The sequence below is a fragment of the Thalassophryne amazonica genome, chromosome 23 (genome assembly GCF_902500255.1).
Source record: "Thalassophryne amazonica chromosome 23, fThaAma1.1, whole genome shotgun sequence".
Lineage (NCBI taxonomy): Eukaryota > Metazoa > Chordata > Actinopteri > Batrachoidiformes > Batrachoididae > Thalassophryne > Thalassophryne amazonica.
This window is the reverse complement of record NC_047125.1, coordinates 35,849,769-35,872,084: the sequence shown is the minus strand read 5'-3', so window position 1 is coordinate 35,872,084 and position 22,316 is coordinate 35,849,769. Positions and strand designations below refer to the sequence as shown.

Sequence of the window (22,316 nt, the reverse complement as noted above, 5' to 3'; positions counted from 1 at the left end):
GTGTAGTTCTGAGCGTTCTCAGAATCATCCTTACCCCACAGAGTGAGATCTTGCATGGAATCCCAGACCGAGGGAGATTGACAGTCATCTTGTGTTTCTTCCACTTTCTAATAAATAATCATAACAGTTGTTGTCTTCTACCAAGCTGCTTGCCTGTTGTCCTGTAGTCCATCCCAGACTTGTGCAGGTCTACAGTTTTGTCCCTGGTGTCCTTAGACAGCTCTTGGTCTTGGCTATGGTGGACAGGTTGGAGTGTGATTGATTGAATGTGTGAACAGGTGTCTTTTATACAGGTAACAAGTTCAAACAGGTGCAATTAATACAGGTAAAAAGCGCAGAATAAGAGGACTTCTTAAAGAAAAATTAACAGGTCTGTGAGAGACAGAATTCTTGCTGGTTGGTAAGTGTTCAAATACTTATTTGCAGCAGTAACATACGAGGGTAGGCTGAAAAGTTCTAAGGCTGACTATGATGCAGTTGTCGAATTGAACAAATTCAGGGTTACGTTTCTGCATAGTCTCCCTGTAACTCCACACACTTCTTCCAGCGGTGCTTGAGTGCTTCGATTCCCTTGGCATAGAAGCTTTTATCTTGAGAGTAAAATAGTCCTCAACGGCAGCAATCACCTCATCATTGCTCCGATAGTGCTTCCCAGCCAAGTTTTTTTTCAGGTTTGGGAACAGATGAAAGTCCGAGGGTGCCAAGTCAGGGGAGTATGGTGGGTGATCTACCAGTTTGAATCCACACTCCTGGATAGTGGCCATGGCCACTGTTGACTTGTGAGCTGGGGCATTGTCTTGATGGAACAGCACCCCTTTCGTCAGCTTTCCTGGTTGCTTCTTTTTGATAGCCTTGCGTAACTGTCTCAGTAGGTTAGAATAGTACTGTCCATTTATGGTTTGTCCCTTTTCAAGATAGTCCACGAACACAATGCCCTTGGCATCCCAGAAAACTGAAACCATGACCTTCCCCGCAGACAAAACGACCTTGGCTTTCTTTGGAGGTGGTGACCTTGAGTGTTTCCACTGCATTGATTGTTTTTTTGTCTCTGGTTCAAAGTGGTGAACCCAACGCTCATCCTGGGTAAGAAAACGTTCCATATAATTGGCTGGATCCTCTTCAAATTGCGCCGTTTGCCTTCAACATGACTAGCCTGGTGCGTTTCTGATCAGGCGTCAGAAGACGTGGCACCCACCGAGCTGACACTTTTGACATTCCAAGCTCTTCATGCAGAATGTGTTCAATTCTCTAATGGGATATTCCCACAGCATCTGCTAGCTGATTAATCGTCGATCGCCTGTCGTCCATCACCACTTCATGAACAAGGTCAATGTTTTTCTGGGTTGTGGCTGTTGCAGGCCGCCCAGACCTTGGGTCATCTTCAAGGCTCTCTCTGCCCCTCTTAAATTCAGCTGCCCACTTCTGCACTGTAGATATGTAGGGAGCTTCATCCCCTAATGTAGCAACCATATCCGCATGAATGTCCTTGGGCTTTAACCCCTTCTTATGCAGGTACTTAATCACACCGCGATGCCAGATTTTGTCCATTTTTGCCGTTTCCCTCTACCACGAACTTTCAAACTTGGCTATGAACCACAAACTACCTCACAACCTGGAAGAAAATAACAGTTAGTCATCAGAAAAGTTGAACTTAATGCATGCCAAGTTTTATTGAAATGGCATTTCTCCTTCTTGGTGAGCCTTAGAACTTTTCAGCCTACCCTCGTACAAATAAATTATAAAAATCATACATTTTGATTTCCGGATTTTTTTTTTTTTTTTGATTACGTGTCTCACAGTGGACATGCACCTAAGATGAAAATTTCAGACCCCTCCATGATTTCTAAGTGGGAGAACCTGCAAAATTGCAGGGTGTTCAAATACTTATTTTCCTCACTGTAACAGTGCACTGGCGCACTGCATATTGTGTAGCATCTGTACCAGTGTTATGTGTTAAGCCTGTAACTCACTGCGTGTAGAGCGCATAACTCTGTGCATCTAAAGCGCCTAATGCGTCGTGTGTAAAGCGTGTATACTGGCGTTGTCGAGCAGCTCCTGCAGGCCCTGGGAGAAGAGCAGGTTTCTCAGTCGATCCACTTCAGCCTTCAGCTCTCTGATCAGTTTGGCGTTTGGATCTTCATTGATCACAGCGTGACAGCGGATCTGTTTGGCACGGTCAGCATATCTACAAAAATCAATCACATGAAATGATGGATGGCTGCAACACACCAGGTCAGCACGTGACAGACCACAAGCTTCATGTCTGACCTCAAAGTACTCAGTGTTTCCTCGTAGCTGATGTCAGCAGGACTCAGCGCAGCAATCATGGCCGTCCGAGAGTTCCCTCCTGAAACAGAAATGTTGCCACATTTTGATGACAAATGTTCGGTTGATTACTTCCATATAAAATATATTCCTGAAGCTGGTCTCTGGTTCTCACATTTTTCTTCTGGTGTTTGAAGTACTTATGAATTTTGTATTACAAAATGAAGTATGTGCCCTGGAATGGGCAGCGTGAGGAAGACCGTGTGCAGTCCAACAAAACTCACCCAGATTTTCCTTCAGTAACCAGGTCAGAACAGAGTCTCTGTAGGGAACAAAGTCACTTTTCCTCTTCTTGTTGTTCTGCTGCAGAGTGCAGAAAGAAAAAATGTTTTATCTTTTTTTTCCCCAAGATGATGAACCGCTGCCTGTCACTAAAGAATCAAATCAACAATCAAAGCTGGTCAGTCAGGTGGAGTGCCTCAGGGCACAGTCCTGGTTTCTGTTCCCTTTTGAGAGTCTGGATCAGTGAAAGTGAGAAGACCCAGTCTGTTGACCCACCATGTCTGCCAGAGCTGATATCACCTTCCCCAGTGTGGTCAGAGATTTGTTAATGTTTGCTCCTTCCTGTAAATAAATAAACAAACATTCAACATACCCAGTCACCTAAACTTTTTCCAGCATGCCGCCTCTGTGACCTCTGACCTTAAGGCGCATTCCCTTTGCCCCTGAAGAATCTGCTCGCTCACTTCCAGCCAAGTCGACCAGACTTATCTTACTGACCTGAAGAAATAGAACCCAACACGTGAGGCAAGCGCATGTACACACAGACAGAGAGAGAGAGAGAGAGAGAGAGAGAGAAAGAAAACAAACCTTCTCCGTGTCCAAACTAGTCAGCTGGTCTCGGCGTTTTTGGGTGAAGACAATGGTGAAGACAGCATGGGACCTGGATGATGTCTCATTCATGTTGGTGGCTGCAACCGTCCTGTCGTCAATAGTCAACGATCAATAATCATACAGCTTATGAATTCATTCGCAAACTATTAACTCTTCAAACACTTCCATTTGACACCATGGTTAACTACAATTCCCATAATTCTTCTACAAGATTTTATTGGGGTTTTTTTTTCAGATATAAACATGCTTTCCAGTTTATCAAAGATTCACTGACTACATTTCCCAGAATATCCTTCAACAGCTTTTTTAAAATTTATTTGAGTAAACACCTGGCCTTGTTGCCGACATCCATCAGGTCGCAGATGTCTGTGAACCCAGTCACGGCCAGTTTAGACAAATCCTCCACATACGGACCCAGGATGGGATGCTCCCGGACCCGCAGGTTCCCCTGGGACTTGGGATTCAACAGATCCCGAACTCGCTCACAGTAAATTTCCATGTAGGACACCTCCACAGAGTAAGTCAGGTCTGGATCAGAGTTCTTGGAGACCCTCTGAAACAAGTCCTCACACAGCTGAAACACACACGACTATGATTTATTCCAGTCAACAATCAATCACCAGGAACAAATGATGCCTGTCCCACCTGGGGGATGATGCCTTCCTGTCCAGGCTCCTGTTTGCCCATCATGGTGTAGCTCTTTCCTGCCCCCGTCTGGCCATAAGCAAAAATACACACATTGTATCCTAAAAGATCAAATAAAGAAAAAGAATCAAGAATTTTTACAGCTGTAAGTCGTGCTTGCCAAGAGAAACTGCTATCCTTCTGTCCATCTGTACGGCAAATCCTTCCGCGTCCTAAAACTCAAGAAATATAAAACTCTCAAAATCAAAATTTTTCTACAATATGGGGAGGTCAAAGATCTGCCTGCCAAAAAAAAAAAAGAAGAAAAAAAAATCATGTTTGTGGCATTTATAAATGCCTTTAATTTTTAACTGAATTTTGGGTTTCAAGCAGGAAATTAACAGAAGCCCTGAAATGCTGACATCACCCGCTAGATGACGGGATTAAAGCTATATATATATGTTCTCCACTCAGATTGTAATAGCCAATCACAGATGAGCCTTTCTGTCCATCATTTACCTGTATGTTGGCATGCTTGGCGCCAGAAAGTTATGTCAGATCCAAAAGGATCCAAAAAGGCTAGGACCAAAAGTTATATTGGATCGGTTCCCACTGACCAATAGCGTTAGAGCTTACTGACAAAAGCTAGCCAATCAGAGCGCGGCATACGAACGTCAGGAACTAGCTGACAGACACTGGTTGAAAAAATGTCAACAAACATGTCAACAACAGCAGAAAATTGTCTGCCAGCGAGGTCTGCAGAGTTCACAGAAGAGGAACTGGTGGAAATATTGAAATCCAAGGACGCCAAAAACACTAAGAAGGTAGACAAGCACGCTACTGATGTTTTAGAAGCATTCATCGCCAGGCTTGGGGAGTAACGGAATACATGTAACAGCATTACGTAATTAGGATACAAAAAAAAAAAAAAAAGGTAACTGTATTCCGCTACAGTTACAGAAAAAAAAGATGTATTCAGATTACAGGTATATTTAGTAAAAATGGGGATTAGTTCGCAGGATTACAATTTTAAAGTAGACCTGCACTGAAATAAATGTGGTCAGATCTCAGAAAGAAATAGCTGATATGTATTTATAAGACCCTTGTGAATGCAGTAAAGTAAATCTGTGAGCCCAAATTTGTAATTCAGCGGAGAAATCTTAGTTTAAAAATGACAAATTTGCAGCTAAAATTTGGCCCACAGTGAAAACTGTTTGTACATCCGGATCATTGCAGTGACGTGCGGCAGAAGACGGAGCGCTCCAGCCTTCAGTCCGATCCCGCATTGAAATTGATTTTATCTGTTAGTAATGTTACTGTTATATACATCCTGGTTTCAACATCCAAAAGTAAGCTGCAATGAATGTGAGATACAGATCTGCATGCTCAGATCAGCGGCGACATTGACAGCGGGTGACGTTCTTCCCCGTCGCCTCGCTCTCTGCCTCCGATGCGCTTACTGAGTCTGCAGGCTCGGTAAACGCCGAAGCGGGCCACTCACATCGACCCTGTGTCTGCTGTGCAGCCGGCACCACCTCCCTGTCTACTAAATGGAGGTGCAGCCAACTTGGCACAAGTCCAGAGACTACGCTCGCTGTTTTGATGCGGAGCGACCGGTGACACCTGTTGCTGCAAGGACAGACTTCTTGCGGCAAAATCTGCAGCGCCGCATGTCTCGGTAATCGGAGCTGCAGAGCTCCGTGGCCGCTGAGAGAGGTTTATATCTTTTTAATGACTTGAATTCTTTGCAGGTCCCGCCTCTGTACCCCGCGACGGTAACACCGGAGGCGAAAGACAGTAGCTTTTCAATGCGACACCACTCAGTCAAACGGGCGTATGAAAAAGTCCCCCAAAATAATTTTCAAGCACAAATAAAAGAAATGTGTACTCACCAAATGTGCCGCAAGACAATATGAAGTTTTAAAAAAGTAGATCCTTCCGTATAAGACAAGAAAAAGGTGCAAATGCAAACTGACGTAAATCCACAAATTACAGTTGGCGCGCACAATGCATGCTGGGAGAGGGTCTTCTCCCAGACGTCTTGGCAGCGTCCATGATGTGATGACAGTTTTGCGGAGGGCTAAATTTTAGCTGTAAATTTCTCATTTTTAAATGAAGATTTCTCCGTTGAATGACAGATCTGGGCTTGCAGATTTACTTTTTTTACTAATTAGCGGTTAGCTTACAAGGTAACATCTGCAAAATGCCTTGTAAATGACCCAAGAGGTGTTAAGTTCAAAAACAGCATTTTCATTTTTAGAAGTGTTTATTTCTCGCTAGCTTTTACATAATATATGGGAAACATGTATATAAACACACAAAATGAAGTGGCCTTGGAGAGACCAGCCACTGACTTCACAGTGCAGCTCTGCTCTGACTGGCTGTCACCTGCATCACTCAAAAACAAAATGAAATACGAGGTCTGTCCGAAAAGTAACATTTTAATTTTTTCAAAAACTATATGGATTTGAATCATGTGCGATTGCATCAGCCAAGCTTGAACCTTCGTGCGCATGCGTGAGTTTTTTCATGCCTGTCGGTTGCGTCATTCGCCTGTGAGCAGGCTTTGAGTGAGCACTGGTCCAGTCCCCTCGTCGGATTTTCATTGTCAGGGAAATGGCTGAGCGACTGCCGCTTTGCTCCATTAAAATTTTTTCAGAAACTGTGTGAGACAGCCAGGTGGAAACCATTCGGAAAATACAGATGGCTTTCGGTGAAGATTCTATCTGCGTCACACAGATTAAGGACCATTACAACCGGATTAAAGACGGCCCACAGCAGCGGAGGGTGCGCCGCGCTCCGAGCGGCCATCGACAGGCTGAAACGACCAGATCATTTCCAAAGTGAAGGCTGTGTTGATCCGGGACGTCGTCTGACTACCAGAGAAATCGCAGAAAATGTGGACATCAGCACTTTTACGGCACATTCCACTGTTACAGGAGATTTTGTAATGAAAGACGTGCGGAGGAATTCGTGCTTCGGGACGGAGCCGCAATGGCGTGCAATAAAAACACCTCCGTGTTGGAAGTCTCACAGGACATGTTGTGGCATGCCCATCTGTTACACAATTTCTCGGATACTCACTCAACTGAAAAGCCACCGAAAGCCGTCTGAATCTTCCGAATGGTTTCCAGCTGTGACAACGACAACAGTTTGCAAGAAGCTCAGCATAGGCTGCATTCATGATTAATGGACATGCACTACGCTTACTCACAGTGGAGAGCAGCTGCTGCTGCTGTTTTTACCATGACTAGGGATGGGTATTGATAAGATTTTATTGATATCGATACCATTATCAATTCCACTTATCGATCAATTCCTTATCAATGCCCTTATCAATACCGCTTGTGAATTTTCTGTGTACTAAAAGTAGGCTTTACAGGTTTTCTATGTCAACAAGATTTTATTGAGTCAATAAAATGTAAATAAATATGAAATTGGTCACTGGATCCTTAAACTCTGGACTTAACCCTCTGGGGTCCGAGGGCATTTTTTTGGACATTTCACTCGCCTGGCATAAATGTTTTATTATTGCTGTTAACAGCTCTCCCTGCATCCCGCAATCAAGTTTTATGTCTTTTTTTTTCAGGACAACCTGTACTTTCAGAATATCTATGTTTTTGTTGTGTTTAATAAGTGTAAGTGTAATAAAGGTTTACAATCAAAAATAGGCAAGGAAAAAAAGTGAAAAAATTTTTTTCCACACATTTATTCAAAATACAGAGCAAACTAAAACAACTGTTTCGACACTTTATAAAAGTAATTTGAGGTCTTGGGTGAAAGACTGAACAACAAAAAGGTTCAAACAATAAACAGAAATGCACATTTTGAACAATATATACAAAATGGTCTATGTGTTTTGTTGTCCACTGATATGGTAAACAGTGCTTTACGCAGAGAAAGAAACAGAGTTATCCAATAACATTCACATGCAAACTAGTGGAGCAATCCTGATAGTTACACACTCTTTGTTTGAGCATGAGAGATTGTCATCAGAGGCTCTCCGTCTGCTCCTGCTTTCACTGATCGATGTGCGTAATGGCGCAGGGTGCACTGAGTATGTATTAATAGTATGTACTCATTGGAGCAGCCAGGGGGCTATTCAAACAGGCCAACTAGTAACACACTCCTGAAAACTGATCTTTGGCTTTTCACTTGAGGTAAATCTGCCCTACGATTGGATTTTGGAAAACCATGTGACGGTGAACCAATTCCGATTGGACACTCACATTGTGCACGTCATCACACAGCTTCTATGAGGAGTACAAAGATGGCCGATGGCTGGCTTGAATGTCCGTGGAGTTAACGTTTCAGCAAAAAAAAAAAAGTAAGTTTCTATCTCATATCATTAAAAAGTTATTTATAATTTAGTAAAGCTTGGTCTTAGCTGTCGTATACAACAGTGTCGACATCAGAGGGTCAAATAAACTCTACATGGTCTCTTGATCTCTGGACATAGACAGAAATAAACTAAATCTGTAGTTTTTGTCAAAAGCATTTCCTTTCAGACATTACTGGCATGAATGTCTTTCCATACGTCTGAGCTGAGCTCTTGTAGCTGTGCTGCACGTCAGGATGTAATTAATAAAGAATGCAGGATGTCTCATTTTGGGGAGGAAAAAAAATATTTTAGTCGATTGTAGTTTATTGTCTGTTTTACAACATTTGGAAAGAGGTGTCATTTTATTTAAAGCGACAATTCGTTTTGAAGTTATTAATTCTGACCGGACTCTGTCTCGGTAGAGAGTCGCACAGCATTTGGAGCTGTGCCAACGGAACAGAGGATGATTCTCGTTTCTTGACTACAAGAAGACAAGAGTCCCAGTTAGTGACTTTAATTCACACAAAAGTGAATCACATATTTTAATAGCTTTGAGAGGGGTTAAGAAGGGGACTTTCTGCTTCTGAAGAGCAGCAAATCAAAGGACCAACGAGCATTGATCGAAGCATTGCTTCATTGGTTCACGTTTCAAAGCGGTGTCGTGTCAGAAGCAGTTGATTACAGACCCGCTGCAGGGTCTGCAATCAACGTAGAGAAATGAACATTTTCCCAACAAACACCCTCCAAAACAACGGCCACTCTGAAGGACTGATAAGGGAATCGTTAAGCAAAAAGACTATTGATGTCGATGGTTCAAATCATTTCTTAACGATCCCCGATGGGTTTGCGCGCGGTCAGATTCCCACCAAGTCTTGCACGAAAGCATCACGAGATGACGCCAGTCAGCAGCGCGGCTCGTTATTCCACTGTCTGGGGAGGACCCTGCGATTTTGTATGATGAAATAAAGGGAACATAGAAACACATTTTGATGGAAATCCATCCACAAATGGAGGTATTGCAGCTCTGGGGACAGACAGAGGGACTTGCTGCCAGGGGGAAAAAAACAAAAGTAAAACAGAGACATTATTCTAAAAATGTACTTCTGAGCGTTTTGAATGTGGTAAATTTTATATCTTGCGTCCAGCATCAGCAGGACACCTACCCTTTGGCAACCCAACTGATGGAAATCCATCGTAGTGGCGGAGAACTTTAATCCCTGTAGATGGCGACAAAAGCTGCTGAAATATGCAGCAAGATCTCGACAGTTTATTCATTGGAGAAGTTTACTTTTGGTGAAAATCAGATTAAAAAAAAAAAAAATCAACTGACAGTTTCAAACATCATCATTTATTCAGGTTGGGGATTAAAGGCCTTGCTAAAGGGCACCCCGTCATAATCCGTCACCACTCAGGTTTAACAGTCCAATCTGGGATTGAACCAGCAACCCCGATGTCAAAATCATGACTCCCCAACATTTAGGGTTAGGGTTAACCCTAACAAGCAGCGACAGCAAAACACTGTTAGCATCAGTGTCAAAATTATCACCACTAGCATCACCATGAACATGGTGACATGGTGCCAACCAAAATAGTGCTGGCTGTTAATGTGTCTGCATGTCAAGCCAGCTATTTTATTTATTTATTCACTGAAAATGACGGGTTGTTGTGCATTAGGAGGCACAAATAGACACAACAAGGATTTCAAGATGTAAATATTCCCTTCACAGTCAAAGAGAAGAAAAATATGGAAAAATAAAGTCAACCATGTGGGATGGAAGAGACTTCATCGCCAAAGCTTTGAGAAGTAAATTTATTGTTCAGTCCCATGTACAGTAAAACTAACCTAAACCGTCACCATATAAACCAGATATTCACAGTCACTGGACAAAAAAAAGTCCCATAGTTTTTGTATTGTTTTCCACGTAATAAACATCGTATATAACGGATTTTGTACAACGGATTTTTCACTCACATCGGATTTAATTAGCTTATAATGTGCCAAATCACAGCAAAAGCCGTCTCAAGGCGCCTTACATAAAACAAGTCAACATAAAATTGAATAAATAATTAAAAATGAATAAAAAATTCAAATACATAAATAAAAACAGAAGTAAAAGAATAAAACAAATAAAAATAAAAACTATCCATAAGAAAGAGAATAAAAATAGGTTTTGAGTCTTGACTTAAAAATGTCCACAGACTGACTGCCTCACGGTCACAGGAAGACTGTTCCACAGGGTGGGTGCACGATACGAAAAGGCTCTTTGACCTGCTGACTACTTCTTCACCCTGGGAACACAGAGAAGTCCTGCATCCTGCGACCGCAAAGCCTGGGCTGGCACGTAGGGTTCCACCAGATCAGCCAGATAAGATGGCGCCAGTCCATGAACAACCTTATAAATCAATAACAAAACCTTAAAATCTGCTCTCACAGAGACAGGGAGCCAGTGCAAAGATGCCAAAATGGGTGTGATATGTTTAGACCTTCTGCTACATGTCAGAAGTCTGGCAGCAGCATTCTGAACCAGCTGAAGACCCCTAATGCTGGACTGTGGTAACCCTGAAAATAGAACATTACAATAATCTAGTCTAGAAGAAACAAAAGCATGAATCAGGGTCTCAGCATCAGCCATGGACAGGATGGGGCGGATCCTCGCTATATTTCTCAGATGGAAAAAAGCAGTCCTAGTAACATCCCTGATGTGGAGGTCAAAAGACAACGTGGGATCAAAAATTACCCCAAGGTTCCTCATTTTGTCCGTATGATGTTATGACACAGGAACCCAGGCCGAGCGCCAGCTGGTCAAACTGATGCCGATGTCTAGCTGGATCAAGAACCATCATTTCAGTCTTATCAAAGTAGGAAGTTACTAGACATCCAACTTCTCACTGATAGAAGACAGTCCTCCAGGGATTTTATGGGAGTGAGATTTCCCGCAGTTATCGGCATGTACAACTGAGTATCATCAGCATAACAATGAAAGGCAATCCCAAAAGTCCGCAATATATGCCCAAGGGGGGCCACATACAGGGAGAAAAGCAAGGGGCCTAAAACAGATCCGTGTGGAACCCCAAATCTCATGTCAGCAAGGTCAGAGGTAGTGCCATTATAGAAGACACATTGAGAACGACTGGACAGATATGACGTCAACCAGGCAAGGGCACTTCCAGTAATCCCAAAAAAATTCTCCAACCTACTGAGCAAAATATGATGATCCACAATATCAAACGCAGCACTGAGATCTAACAACACCACAGAAGATCATTCACAACTTTAGTGAGTGCTGTCTCTGTGGAGTGATATTTCGTAAAAGCAGACTGCAGCAGCTCAAAAAGATCATTCTCAGTGAGGTGGTCTATGAGCTGCTGTGAAACCACCTTTTCTAAAATTATGGAACAGAATGATAGATTTCGGCCTGTAATTTTTCAATACACTAGGGTCAAGATTAGATTTCTTAAGTAAAGGTTTAATCACTGCTGATTTAAAACATTTCGGAACAGATCCAGAGGTTAATGACAGATTAATAATTTCAAGCACAGACGGCCCAAGAGTGGACCACAGGTCCTTAAACAATTTTGTTGGTATGGGATCAAATAAACAGGTTGTGCTTTTTGTAGACGCCACAAGTTTCATCAGCACGCCCAATGAAATACTATTAAATTCTGTCAATCTAGGTAACACCTCAATGGTAGCGCCCACCTCCATAGCAGGTTTTAATGGCTGGGCCGAGGCGTGCTGAGATATGCTCAGCCTAATATCTTCTATTTTCTTCTCAAAATAATCCAAGAAATCCTGTGCTGAAAAGGGAGAATGACTAACAGGTGGCTGCCCGTGAATAAGAAATGCGACTGTGTCAAACAAAAACTTTGAGTTGTTTGTTTTTACTGATCAAATCAGAGTAATAGGTCCGCTTCGTGGCCAGTAGTGCATGCTTATAATCTAAAATAGCATCCCGCCACACAAGGCGGATGCTACAACCCCTGGCAAAAATTATGGAATCACCGGCCTCAGAGGATGTTCATTGTTGTTTAATTTTGTAGAAAAAAAGCAGATCACAGACATGACACAAAACTAAAGTAATTTCAAATGGCAACTTTCTGGCTGTAAGAAACACTATAAGAAATCAAGAAAAAAAGATTGTAGCAGTCAATAACGGTTACTTTTATAGACCAAGCAGAGGAAAAAATTATGGAATCACCCTGTAAATTTTCATCCCCCAAACTAACACCTGCATCAAATCAGATCTGCTCATTGACATTGACCCTATGTGTCTTTTTGCAAGGAATGTTTTTGCAGTTTTTGCTCTATGGCAAGATGCATTATCATCTTGAAAAATGATTTCATCATCCCCAAACATCCTTTCAATTGTCCAAAATATCAACATAAACTTGTGCATTTATTGATGATGTAATGACAGCCATCTCCCCATTGTCTTTACCTGACATGCAGCCCCATATCATCAATGACTGTGGAAATTTACATGTTCTCTTCAGGCAGTCATCTTTATAATTCTCATTGGAACGGCACCAAACAAAAGTTCCAGCATCATCACCTTGCCCAATGCAGATTCGAGATTCATCACTGAATATGACTTTCATCCAGTCATCCACAGTCCACGATTGCTTTTCCTTAGCCCATTGTAACCTTGTTTTTTTCTGTTTAGGTGTTAATGATGGCTTTCGTTTAGCTTTTCTGTATGTAAATCCCATTTCCTTTAGGCGGTTTCTTACAGTTCAGTCACAGACGTTGACTCCAGTTTCCTCCCATTCGTTCCTCATTTGTTTTGTTGTACATTTTTCGATTTTTGAGACATATTGCTTTAAGTTTTCTGTCTTGACGCTTTGATGTCTTCCTTGGTCTACCAGTATGTTTGCCTTTAACAACCTTCCCATGTTGTTTGTATTTGGTCATCAGTTTAGACACAGCTGACTGTGAACAACCAACATCTTTTGCAACATTGCGTGATGATTTACCCTCTTTTAAGAGTTTGATAATCCTCTCCTTTGTTTTAATTGACATCTCTCGTGTTGGAGCCATGATTCATGTCAGTCCACTTGGTGCAACAGCTCTCCAAGGTGTGTTCACTCCTTTTTAGATGCAGACTAACGAGCAGATCTGATATGATGCAGGTGTTAGTTTTGGGGATGAAAATTTACAGGGTGATTCCATAATTTTTTCCTCAGAATTGAGTGATTCCATATTTTTTTCCTCTGCTTGGTCTAAAAAAGTAACCGTTACTGACTGCCACAATCTTTTTTTCTTGATTTCTTATAGTGTTTCTTAAAGCCAGAAAGTTGCCATTTGAAATGACTTTAGTTTTGTGTCATGTCTGTGATCTGCTGTTTTTCTACAAAATTAAACAACTGAATGAACATCCTCCGAGGCCGGTGATTCCATAATTATTGCCAGGGGTTGTATTGCACCGCCTTGCTATGCACATCTCCCTCGGATAAAATGTCCCATCCGATCACAATGTATTTCCATTAAACCCCTCGCATGTGGGGCCAGAGTCATTTCTGTGATAAAAGCCTGACCATTTATTTTTTCCACACCGTGTTCAGACTCAGATCCGCAGCCTGACATGCACCTGTTAAATCAGACAGCACAAAAGGCTGTGATTTGACACTTTGCTGCTTTCACTCTTTCCTCTCATATTTTAATAGTTTTTACAGTGCGCACGCTGATCAATGGATCAGAAAAGTTCGCACATTTACAACACGGAGTCGGAAAAGATGAAAATGTTCATCTTACCTTTGATTTGGAGGTGATGATTGTAGAATGAAAAACTTGTTGAGGGTCAAATTAATCCAGAATAAAGCAAAATCCAGAGATGGAGAACTTTAAAACTGTCACGCACGTCATTGCATGACACAGAGTTACAGAGCTGCAGCTGCATAAATCAGGCTTTAAATTAGATAAATAAATCATCATAAACTGTAAATTTGACAGCTTAACCATTTTTATATTTATTTGGATAGCACCTATGCCTGGATGTGTTGCTGTATGTGGTTAAATTAAATTTAAAAATGTTGAAAACAAAGGTTCATTCAGTAGTTCAGCACAGTTGGAACCAAAATGGCGCCATGTTCTGAGTTAAGGCCACTCTCTCAATTAAGGCACTCTAGTATCCACCCCCCCCCCCCCCCCAAAAAAAAAACACCCATCATCACCATAGTGTCAGATGTAACTTCGTGAACATAGTGTGGGATATTTGAGGCATCAGTTTGCTGGTTGAATTCCTGATTTCATAATGATGTCTTTGCGTCACATTTTTCTAATTTTCTAATATAATCAAATTTTCTAATTTTTCCTAATCAAGCTCAAACCAGCTTATTTACAGATATGCGATCACCTTAGTATTTCCTGTTTTTCTTGTTGTTTAATGCTGACAAATTATACAATATTTCTTGTCTTTCTGATGCCTCATTCTGTTTTTTCTCTTAGTGCTGGAGCTAGGTGACATTTTCAACATAAAAGGTGCAGAAGATCTGTATTATCAAAAATGCTCATCAGGCTAAACTGTGCCAGGCTAGGGGCCACACCCAAATTACCCCCCCAAAATGGGTTTATTTAACATGAGAGGTGCAGACTTCATTCCAATGCCAGTTGATGCAGGTGTATTTACTGAATGAAAAAAATCCAACTTAAGATTTTTTTTGGTGGAAGCACTAATTAAGAACACAATTAATCAGTGCTAATTAGAGTTTTATTTAACATGAAAGGTGCACAGTTGAAACAAACTTCATTACACTTCGCATGTTGAATAAATCCATTTTTTGGGGGTGGGGGGGGTGGTCCTTCTTAAGGGGTCTTTCCACCATCACTTTTCTTCTTAAGTTTATTTTTCTAACTACTGAAATGTGACACTATGTAATGAAGCTTGTTTCAACTGTGCACCTTTCATGTTAAATAAAACTCTAATTAGCACTGATTGTGTTCTTAATTAGTGCTTCCACCAAAAAAAATCTTAAGTTGGATTTTTCCATTCAGTAAATGCACCTGCATCAACTGGCATTGGAATGAAGTCTGCACCCCCATTTTGGGGGGTACTTTGGGTGTGGCCCCTAGCCACACCCACCAGTTGCAAAACAAGAATTGCATTTCCTGGCAAAATTTAGCCTCATAAGCATTTCTGATACTACAGACCTTCCACACCTTTTATGTTGAATAAATGTCACCTAGCTCCTGCACTATCTGTTTAAGGTGCAGCTCCATCCAGAGATGGGTGTGGTATTTGTGCTGGAGACCCTCCTGTCCTGTGCACCAACAGCATTCCTTGTATATTTGTTTTGTGAATTGTTCTGTAATTTATGTCTGTATCATGGCCCAAACAGAGGGTCACCCCTTTGAGTCTGGTCTGCTTGAGGTTTCTTCCTCAGAGGGAGTTTTTCCTTACCACTGTTGCTCTGGGGGTTAGTAAGGTTAAGCCTGGTTCACATGACAGGATTTTAAAATTATCTTTAGGTTTCCAAAACCTGAGAGACCACACACGTGACGATAAAAAATTGTGAATCTAACAGGTTTGGTGGTACAGTGTGTGGTGTTCAGCCACACAGTGAGGACAACACCACCACACACAAACAGATTTCACACATGAACATTTACAGCTCAGACAGGAAATCTTGCAAAATCTCTCGAGATTAAACGTGACTTCAGAGTAAACAAACGGAGGTACTTTGTGGACTATTTAAAACAGAGGGAAAAAACAATAGAAAAAGAAAAGGTGTTCTTTAAAGGAGTGGAGACAGTGCGACACCGGACTTTTTGGTAAGTCAGAACAGCTGTTTTGATTTTATTTTCTGCTCTGTACGTCCGTCACCTCGCTTTCTGATTGGCTGCACGTCATATTCAGCAGGCTGCGTGCATGTTTGTGGTCGGAGGATACAACACACACTACGATATCGGGCCAAAAAAATCCAACGTGTTGAATATCCCCGATTTGCGATCGGAGCGCTCCTGACGTCCTTCCAAGCAGATCAGAGCGCTCTTATCACATCACAAGGGAGGAATATCTGATGAGATTATCTTTAGCGTCATCACGATTGTTGGGGCGTCCTTAACACTGTCGTAAGGGGAAGATCAGGTCCGATATCGGCCTAATTATCCTGCCGTGTGAACCCGGCCTTAGACCTTACTTGTGTGAAGCACCTTGAGGCAACTCTGTTGTGATTTAGTGCTATATAAATGAAAATAAATTGGGGAAAAAAAAAAAAAAAGAAAAGAAAAATTAAGTTAGCATGATAAACAAAATGTCATGTTCAAAATTAACATCTATGGCCTTATCATGAGAATCAATTATATAATAAAGCATAATAAACAGTATGGTCATGTTTGAAATTGGCATTTACAATATTATTGTTACAACTTGCATCATTGCAAAAAGCAGCATCTTCAAAATTAGCAGCTGTAGCGTGATCATGAAAACATGAGCACTGTGTTAGCAGTAGCATCTTTTTCATGATGAGCATCAGTATTATTAGTGTACGCTGATTAGCACAATTAACGTTAATATCAGAATCTGTCTTGTTAAGCATGTTTTTTTGCAGTGTGGTTGCTAACAACCAGCATGTTTTTGTTGTCACATTAGGAGCATGTTTACCTTCAAAGGCGTGCAGCAGCATTTCCTCTCCGATGTCTTTATAAACCTGTTTCTGGGATGAAAAGTTTGGGTCGTCCGCCTGCAGACACACAATGGTTAGCACGGATCACCCCTGCCACCATCATCATTGGGTATGGGTGTGTGTGAGATTACCATGGTGTGCGACCAGTACGAGTGGTCAAAGGTGAAGTTCTTTGCTCCATCTTTGGACTGTTTGGGGTTGGTGATACCTGCAGAAACAGACACCCAGGTCACAAAGGCATGCTGGGAAGTTACATGACCACATGCACAAAGAGGAAGTAAAAGGACACGTCCGAGACTCCTCACAGCTTAACCTGTAAAAATGAGGTAACAGCGAGCACACATTCAGCTCATGCATGTGTGTGTTTAGGGGAGGGGCTTCCCGTCAGGCGGTAATGTGTTGGTACGAGAGGTCAAAGGTCAGTGTGGCTTACACGTGGTGTTGCCCTGCATCTGGATCACACACTTGGCGTTACGGCTGATTTCTCTGGAGTTGAACGGGCGAACCCGCACCGCCACCTTCACGGACGCGCCTGCCATGACTCGGCTCCACCCACCCTGCCTGGAGGTAGCCAATCAGAGAGCAAGATCAGACTGACAATCAAAACATTAAAATACATGAATCAGAATTCAACAAATAAACTCTCCTTCCCACTTCCTCTTTCAGATTTAACTCCATCTCCTCAGCTCTGCCCTCTGCAATTTCAATTTATTTTCATTTATATAGCACCAAATCACAACAGAGTTGCCTCAAAGCGCGTCACACAGGTAAGGTCTAACCTTACCAACTCCCAGAGTAATAGTGGTAAGGAAAAACTCCCTCTGAGGAAGAAACCTCAAGCAGACCAGACTCAAAGGGGTGACCCTCTGCTTGGGTCATGATACAAACATAAATTATAGAACAATTCACAGAACAATTCACGGACGAATATACAAGAAATGCTATTGGTGCACAGGACAGGAGGATCACCAACACGAATACAACTCCCATCTCTGGATGGAGCTGCACCTTAAACAGAGAGAAAAAAACAGAATCAGGCATCAGTAAGACAAAAAATACTGTATAATTTGTCAGCATTAATCAACAAGAAAAACAGAGAAATACTAAGGTGATCACCGGCCACTAGCCCTAAACTTCACTAAAAGACCCAGAATTTAGATCAAGTTGACGCCACAGCCCGCTCCAATTACTAGTAAAAAGCATATGATTAAAAAGCATAAAACAAAACTGTACCAGTATGCTAGCCATATGAAAGGGAAAATAAGTGCGTTTTAAGTCTGGACTTGAAAATCTCCACAGAATCTGACTGTTTTATTGATGCAGGGAGATCATTCCACAGAACAGGGGCACGATAAGAGAAAGCTCTGTGACCCGCAGACTTCTTACAACCCCTGGCAAAAATGATGGAATCACCGGCCTCAGAGGATGTTCATTCAGTTCTTTAATTTTGTAGAAAAAAAGCAGATCACAGACATGACACAAAACTAAAGTCATTTCAAATGGCAACTTTCTGGCTTTAAGAAACACTATAAGAAATCAGGAAAAATAATTGTGGCAGTCAGTAACGGTTACTTTTTTACACCAAGCAGAGGGAAAAAATATGGAGTCACTCAATTCTGAGGAATAAATGATGGAATCATGAAAAACCAAAGAACGCTCCAACACATCCATCCATCCATCCATTTTCTTCCGCTTTATCCGGAGTCGGGTCGCGGGGGCAGCAGCTCAAGCAAAGCTGCCCAGACCTCCCGATCCACACACACCTCCTACAGCTCCTCCGGGGGAACCCCAAGGCGTTCCCAAGCCAGCCGAGAGATGTAATCCCTCTAGCGTGTCCTGGGTCTTCCCCGGGGCCTACTCCCAGTGGGACGTGCCCGGAACACCTCTCCAGCGAGGCGTCCAGGGGGCATCCGGAAAAGATGCCCGAGCCACCTCAACTGACTCCTTTCAACGTGGAGGAGCAGCGGCTCGACTCCGAGCTCCTCCCGAGTGACCGAGCTCCTCACCCTATCTCTAAGGGAGCGCCCAGCCACCCTGAGGAAGAAACTCATCTCAGCCGCTTGTACTCGCGATCTCGTTCTTTCGGTCATGAGCCAAATCTCATGACAATAGGTGAGGATCGGAACGTAGATCGATCGGTAAATCGAGAGCTTTGCCCCGCTACTCAGCTCTCTCTTCACCACGACGGTCCGATACAGCGACCGCATCACTGCAGATGCTGCACCGATCCGTCTATCGATCTCAGCTCCATCTGTCCCTCACTCGTGAACAAGACCCCGAGATACTTAAACTCCTCCACTTGAGGCAAGGCCACTCCACTGACCTGAAGAGGGCAAAGCACCTTTTTCCGGTCGAGAACCATGGCCTCGGATTTGGAGGTGCTGATTTTCATCCCGGACGCTTCACACTCGGCTGCAAACCGCCCCAGTGCACGCTGAAGGTCCTGATTTGACGAAGCCAACAGAACCACATCGTCCGCAAACAGCAGAGACGAGATTCTGTGGTTCCCAAACAAGACCCCCTCTACACCCTGGCTGCGCCTAGAAATTCTGTCCATAAAAATAATGAATAGAACCGGTGACACAGGGCAGCCCTGGCGGATGCCAACGTGCAATGGAAACAGGTTTGACTTACTACCGGCAATGCGAACCAAGCTCCTGCTGCGGTCGTACAGGGACCGGATAGCCCTTAGCAAAGGGCCCCGGACCCTGTACTCCCGGAGCACTCCCCACAGGGTGCCCCGAGGGACACGGTCGAACGCCTTCTCCAGATCCACAAAACACGTGGACTGGTTGGGCGAACTCCCATGAACCCTCGAGCACCCGATGGAGCGTGTATAGCTGGTCCAGTGTGCCGCGACCAGGACGAAAACCACACTGCTCCTCCTAAATCCAAGGTTTAACCATCGGTCGAATTCTCTTCTCCAGTACTCTGGAATAGACCTTACCGGGGAGGCTGAGGAGTGTGAACCCCCTATAGTTGGAACACACCCTCCGGGCCCCCTTCTTAAACAGAGGGACCACCACCCCGGTCTGCCAATCCAGAGGCACTGTCCCCGATCGCCACGCAATGTTGCAGAGGCGTGTCAGCCAAGACATCCACCCCAGGAGCCTTGCCACCGAGGAGCTTTCTAACCACCTCGGTGACTTCGGCCTGGGTAATGGATGAGTCCGCCTCCGAGTCCCCAGTCTCTGCTTCCTCTTCGGAAGACGTGATGATGGGATTGAGGAGATCCTCGAAGTACTCCTTCCACCGCCCGACAACATCCCCAGTCACGGTCAACAGCTCCCCACCCGCACCGTAAACAGTGCGGGTGGAGAGCTGCTTCTGCCTCCCGAGGCGTCGGACGGTTTGCCAGAATCTCTTCGAGGCTGACCGATAGTCCTCCTCCATAGCCTCCCCAAACTCCTCCCAGACCCGAGTTTTTGCCTCTGCGACCGCACGGGCTGCGGCACGCTTGGCCTGCCGGTACCTGTCAGCTGCCTCTGGGGTCCCACCTACCAACAAAGATAAGTAGGACTCCTTCAGCTTGATGGCATCCCTTACTTCCGGTGTCCACCACCGGGTTCGGAGATTGCCGCCGCACAGGCACCAGAGACCTTGCGACCACAGCTACGAGCAGCCGCATCGACAATGGAGGTGGAGAACATGGTCCACTCGGACTCCATGTCTCCAACCTCCCCCGGGATCTGGGAGAAGCTCTCCCGGAGGTGGGAGTTGAAGACCTCGCTGACAGAGGGTTCCGCCAGTCGTTCCCAGCAGACCCTCACGATACGTTTGGGCCTGCCAGGTCTTACCGGCTTCCTACCCTCCCAGCGGATCCAACTCACCACCAGGTGGTGATCAGTCGACAGCTCTGCCGCTCTCTTCACTCGAGTGTCCGAGACACGTGGCCGAAGGTCAGATGATACGACTACAAAGTCGATCATCGACCTCCGGCTCAGGGTGTCCTGGTGCCACGTGCACTTATGGACACCCTTGTGCTCGAACATGGTGTTCGTGATATACAAACTGTGACTAGCACAGAAGTCCAACAACTGAACACCACTCGGGTTCAGATCGGGGAGGCCGTGCTTCCCGATCACCCCCCTCCAGGTCTCACTGTCGCCGCCCACGTGGGTGTTGAAATCCCACAGGAGAACAATGGAGTCCCCAGTCGGAGCACTATCTAGTACCCCTCCCAGGGACTCCAGGAAGGTCGGGTACTCTGCACTGCTGCTCGGTCCGTAGGCCGAGACAACGGTGAGAGACCTGTCCCCGACCCGAAGGTGTAGGGACGCGACCCTCTCGTTCACCGGAGTAAACTCCAACACTTGGCGACTGAGCTGGGGAGCAATAAGCAATGCGACCCCAGCTCTCCGCCTCTCCTCGTGGGCGATGCCAGAAAAATGAAGCGTCCAGCCCCTCTCAAGGAGTTGTGTACCAGAGCCCAAGCTGTGCGTGGAGGTGAGCCCGACTATCTCTAGTCGGTATCTCTCAACCTCCCGCACAAGCTCAGGCTCCTTCCCCCCCAGCGAGGTGACATTCCATATCCCAACAGCCAGGGGCTGTGAGCATGGACCGGGCCGCCGGGCCACCCGCCCTCGACCGCCACCCAATCCTCTCTGCACCCGACCCCCATGGCCCCCTCTGCAGGTGGTGAACCCACAGGAGGGCGGGCCCACGTCACTCTTTCGGGCTGAGCCCGGCCGGGCCCCATGGGCTAAGGCCCAACCACCAGGCGCTCGCTCACGAGCCCCAACCCCAGGCCTGGCTCCAGGGTGGGACCCCGGCTCCGCCATACCGGGCGACGTCACGGTCCTTGATGTTTTACTGGTCATGGAGGACGCTCCAACACATCACTAGTGACGCTCCAACACATCACTAGTATTTTGTTGCACCACCTGTGGCTTTTATAACAGCTTGCAGTCTCTGAGGCATGGACTTAATGAGTGACAAACAGTACTCTTCATCAATCTGGCTCCAACTTTCTCTGATTGCTGTTGCCAGATCAGCTTTGCAGGTTGGAGCCTTGTCATGGACCATTTTCTTCAACTTCCACCAAAGATTTTCAATTGGATTAAGATCCGGACTATTTGCAGGCCATGACATTGATCCTATGTGTCTTTTTGCAAGGAATGTTTTCACAGTTTTTGCTCTATGGCAAGATGCATTATCATCTTGAAAAATGATTTCATCATCCCCAAACATCCTTTCAATTGATGGGATAAGAAAAGTGTCCAAAATATCAACGTAAACTTGTGCATTTATTGATGATGTAATGACAGCCATCTCCCCAGTGCCTTTACCTGACATGCAGCCCCATATCATCAATGACTGTGGAAATTTACATGTTCTCTTCAGGCAGTCATCTTTATAAATCTCATTGGAACGGCACCAAACAAAAGTTCCAGCATCATCACCTTGCCCAATGCAGATTCGAGATTCATCACTGAATATGACTTTCATCCAGTCATCCACAGTCCACGATTGCTTTTCCTTAGCCCATTGTAACCTTGTTTTTTTCTGTTTAGGTGTTAATGATGGCTTTCGTTTAGCTTTTCTGTATGTAAATCCCATTTCCTTTAGGCAGTTTCTTACAGTTCGGTCA

At 44.3% G+C, this 22,316-nt stretch overlaps 1 protein-coding gene across 3 annotated transcripts in view; it reads right to left on the bottom strand.

The window, feature by feature from the left end:
- Positions 1 to 22,316, bottom strand: part of kif1c (kinesin family member 1C) — a 69,906-nt gene that overhangs the window by 29,610 nt on the left and 17,980 nt on the right. Inside the window, exons 2-12 of one of the 3 annotated variants that reach the window (XM_034164220.1) lie at positions 17,160 to 17,287; positions 16,858 to 16,934; positions 16,705 to 16,783; positions 3,805 to 3,905; positions 3,489 to 3,733; positions 3,136 to 3,247; positions 2,968 to 3,045; positions 2,824 to 2,889; positions 2,550 to 2,628; positions 2,269 to 2,347; positions 2,037 to 2,185 (exon numbers count right to left, since the gene is read on the bottom strand). In XM_034164220.1, the coding sequence (XP_034020111.1) occupies positions 2,037 to 2,185; positions 2,269 to 2,347; positions 2,550 to 2,628; positions 2,824 to 2,889; positions 2,968 to 3,045; positions 3,136 to 3,247; positions 3,489 to 3,733; positions 3,805 to 3,905; positions 16,705 to 16,783; positions 16,858 to 16,934; positions 17,160 to 17,265 (1,171 nt within the window). In that variant the 5' untranslated portion in view covers positions 17,266 to 17,287. Of the gene's footprint in view, positions 1 to 2,036; positions 2,186 to 2,268; positions 2,348 to 2,549; positions 2,629 to 2,823; positions 2,890 to 2,967; positions 3,046 to 3,135; positions 3,248 to 3,488; positions 3,734 to 3,804; positions 3,906 to 16,704; positions 16,784 to 16,857; positions 16,935 to 17,159; positions 17,288 to 22,316 lie in introns of those variants that run through there. The other 2 variants (XM_034164221.1, XM_034164222.1) reach the window with 2 other exon arrangements.